The 3,695-nt window shown below is 43.3% G+C and overlaps 1 protein-coding gene across 1 annotated transcript; it reads left to right on the forward strand.

Annotated features, from left to right (window-relative positions):
* The first annotated feature begins 1,549 nt into the window (after positions 1-1,549).
* On the forward strand, positions 1,550-3,406 carry LOC141476445 (uncharacterized). Its single transcript, XM_074165121.1, has 2 exons — positions 1,550-1,984; positions 2,538-3,406. Exons 1-2 carry the CDS (start codon positions 1,550-1,552, stop codon positions 2,913-2,915), a joined length of 813 nt encoding a protein of 270 aa, XP_074021222.1. The 3' UTR covers positions 2,916-3,406.
* Positions 3,407-3,695: the final 289 nt, after the last annotated feature.

Genomic DNA, 3,695 nt, shown 5'->3' on the forward strand with positions numbered 1-3,695 from the left:
CACCCTGTGGCTGTTGCACTGGGAGAAGAAAGCCAGACTTGGTGCAGTCTGTGTCCATCCTTGGAGCACGAAACGGAGAGGGGTCAGGGCCCAGTTGCAAATGAGTTATTGCCCGGCAGAGATGAACAGAGAGCAAAAGCGGTGGTGTACACCAGAGCGCAGACAGTGTTCAAAACAACTACCGTCAAAACTTGAAAGCAATTCCGGGAGCTTTCACCAGAAACAGCCTTGACTTTGTGTGTCTTCAGCAAGTGCAGAGATCTCCCATCTGATAACTAATGTTACGCGGCCGGTTTAGAGCACTTCCTCATGTGTTGTGATATCGTACATCCTTTGTCTCAAGGTAAAATTGCTGCTTATTAATTGTCTGAGTTGGAAGGTCAAGATTATTCACAATTAGTAATTGTTACTGTGATGTTTAACAACTAAATTAACATTAGAGCAGGCTTCCCTAATCTGTCTACAAGGCATCTCAAGCTGGATGAGCAAACCCTTTTTACATCCTGGGTATATGAGCACACCATGACTTTATTTTCCTTTCTCTTCGGCATCTCTCATTGCATCCCACTCAGTTTCCCATTTTATTGAAAAGCTTAGATTTCACAATTGAGCTCTATCTGCATCCCTCTTCTAATTTGTTTAATTGTATACCTCTCTATTTTGGGGTCTCAGTCTGTACAAGTACAGCTGGAACTCAGTTTCAGCTCTCATCATCTTGAGAAACTTTATGACTTGACACTGATTTTGGCAATAATGCAATGGCAAGAGTCAATGGCTTCTCATTTTTATTTACCTTCTTTTACCTTGTATCAGTAAGGAAAAAAAAAACCAACCCAAGGAAACACAAAATAATTTAGGTTGGAAGGGACCTCTGGAGGTCATCTACTCCAATGCTCTGATCAAAGCAGGTCTAGTAAGATGAGGATGCTTAAGCCTTGAACTCCTCCAAGGGTGGAATTCCCTCAGCTTGTTTTAATATATGATCATCTTCATGGTAAAAAGCAACCAAAACAAAGTTTTATTGGAATTTCTCATGTTGCAGCTTGTGTCTCTTGCCTCTTACCCAACCAAGGTGCATCTCCAAGAAGATGTCATATGCACAGAAAAATACAGGAAGGACATTGAGCTCCAAACTGAATTTGAGCTCCCTGAGTCTTACAGACTGTTACCCAGGGAGGTGGTGGGGTCTCCATCCCTGAAAATATTCAAAAGCCAAGGTCCTGGGGAATGGGCTCCAGGTGGCCCTGCTTGAGCAGGAGGGGTGGATCAGATGACATCTGGAGGTCCCTTCCAGCCTCAGTTAGCCTCTTTTTCTATGACTCTGTACAGAGCACGTGACATCTGAAACCACAGGTTTCAAAATCTAGAAAGTCAGATTGTAGCTGTGTATGCAGCCAATTACCCCGTGTGTTTTAATTTCCAGTTCCTCTCTGCTGTTTAATCACTTGCAAACATAGCAATAGTGTTTAAGAAGACGAGCTGTGTGATATAGAGGCACAGAAGACTTCCTTAGTCCCCTGAGTTGGTGAAGTATTGACCACCGAACAAGATGTCTGTCAGAAATCAATTCTTGGGTTTTTGGAAAAGTCATTATAATGTCTTGTCTGTATCACTTTATTCCATAATTCTGATTGTGCTCGAAGAAATAATGGAGACTGAATTTAAATGTCCTCAGAAGGCATCATTAAAGCATTGGTGCGTTTTTTCCTACTTTTTCTTTCCAGCATTCATTGTATTTTTCCTGACCTTGACCTCCAATCCTTCATACATGACCTGCATTTGCTGCGCTGGGAAATGCTCGCGCTGCCGGACGATTAAGATAATGTTTAGGATACTTCTACCTCCTCTGATCTGGTGTGTGATCCTGCTGTGCGATGGCAGATACATAGACTGTGTGACTTCAAGAAGCCAAGGAAACAGAGATCAAAATGCAAACCAAAGCAGTGCAACAGAATTACCCAGTGAAACCTCCACAATATGGCAGGTAAGAGCCCTGGGAATCTAGGACTTTAGGTATTTTAATATCGCTTATTTTGTGTGTGTGAATAATCTGGAATGTGTAGTAATATGGAAACCATTTCATCTGGAGAATGAAGTGTAAAGTTGCAATTCTGATTTTTATTTGATATGTTTCCTACATTTGCATTACCTTTTTTTATCAGTACAAGTTTATAATACGCATGTTCTTCTGAGGCTAAAACCTGAGCTTTGAACATCTGACTCCATGGTTATTCTGGAAGTTTACACATGTGCTTTGCATCTGGCTCTTAAAGCAAGTCCTATGAAAATCAGAAATAAGATTATTTACTGTTTGAGAGAGAGACCCCAACATTCCTTGTTTCAGTGTGTTACTCTCTTACCATCAGTCGTCGTTTAGCAATGGCAGGAGCGAGGAATGTCTTTTACAAGAAGAACTGTGTGGCTTAATAATAGTGCAAGGCTTTAATATGGTAAAGTTCTCCCCTCACTCAGGTGCAAAACATTTTTAGGAATATAAAGTCCATTGACATAAGGAGGTTTAATATTTTCTCTTCCAGATTGCAGGGATGGGTATTCTTGCTCTTGTCAGCTTGCTTTATGGCCTGTACCGCATTTTCCACTTCTGCTCCTGCTGTAAAGATGAGGAAGAACATTGGAAAGACGAGCTGGAGAGTTTATTAGAGGAAGAAGTAAGGAAACACATTGAAAAAAAGAAGAAAGAGCATGCAAAGCAAATAATGCAAGAGAAAGTGAAACCTTCTCTCCAGCAAGATAATGCTAATTTCTGGGAAAACGTAGATTTCAGAAACACAATGAAAAAAATAAAGGAAACTGTAGAGTGTGGTGTTAGAGAGACGCGGGGGAGACAAGAAGCAGATCAACAAAGTGTGCCTCTCACCTCCAGAACAGAACAGACTTCAGAAACCAGCACTTAGTTCTGAAGAGGTGGGCAGCTACTCCTGCCGAAGGGGCCAGAGCAGGTGCTGATGCACCAACACCAGGAGGCTCGATCTGTCTGTCCTGGGCTTGCTGGGGAAAGCACCCGCCTTGTTCCCATCTCAGTCCTCCTTGTCCACCGGAGCAGGTCTTGTCGGCACTGGTCACCTTATTATCCCTCTTCCTATCTGTTTGCCCTCATTTTGTTGCTCTTTCACCTCTCTTTTTCCACCCCAGTATCAGTTTCTGATCCTAGTTTTGCTATATCTGTACCCAAACTGGTACTTCTAATCCTGTTGCCTGGACAATCTCGGCCACTCAGGCTTTGTCTTTGCATAAAGCAGGGAAGAAATAAGCAAAGAAGGAGGAAACATCTTCAGGTCTTAAAGGGCAGGCGAAATGTGAGCTGGTCCTTCCTGAACATTGTGCTGGTTTTCACTGTTCCTGCTTGCAAGGAATCAATTAGTCCTTAATTGCAATAAAAGTTTCTAAGCACAAGTCAAGTGTCAGTGTCTGTATCACCATCAAAGGGGGACCACGTGCTCCGTTCATCCTCAAAGGGGGACCACATGCTCCGTTCATCCTCAAGTGAACCGGCCTCCTGGGAGGTAGGGCAGCCAGCTTTCTTGAAGGAACAAAGCAGATCTGACCTGTTGCTCAAAAGAGGGGAAATAGGGGATGAGCGTCGACCAGCAGCGTGCACACCTGGCCTCTGGGTTCAGAATCTGAAACTCAGTGCCACCGTGTTTTTTCTGCCTCAGCGGAGCTCTGCTCCCTCC

The sequence above is a fragment of the Numenius arquata genome, chromosome 32, assembly GCF_964106895.1.
Source record: "Numenius arquata chromosome 32, bNumArq3.hap1.1, whole genome shotgun sequence".
NCBI lineage: Eukaryota > Metazoa > Chordata > Aves > Charadriiformes > Scolopacidae > Numenius > Numenius arquata.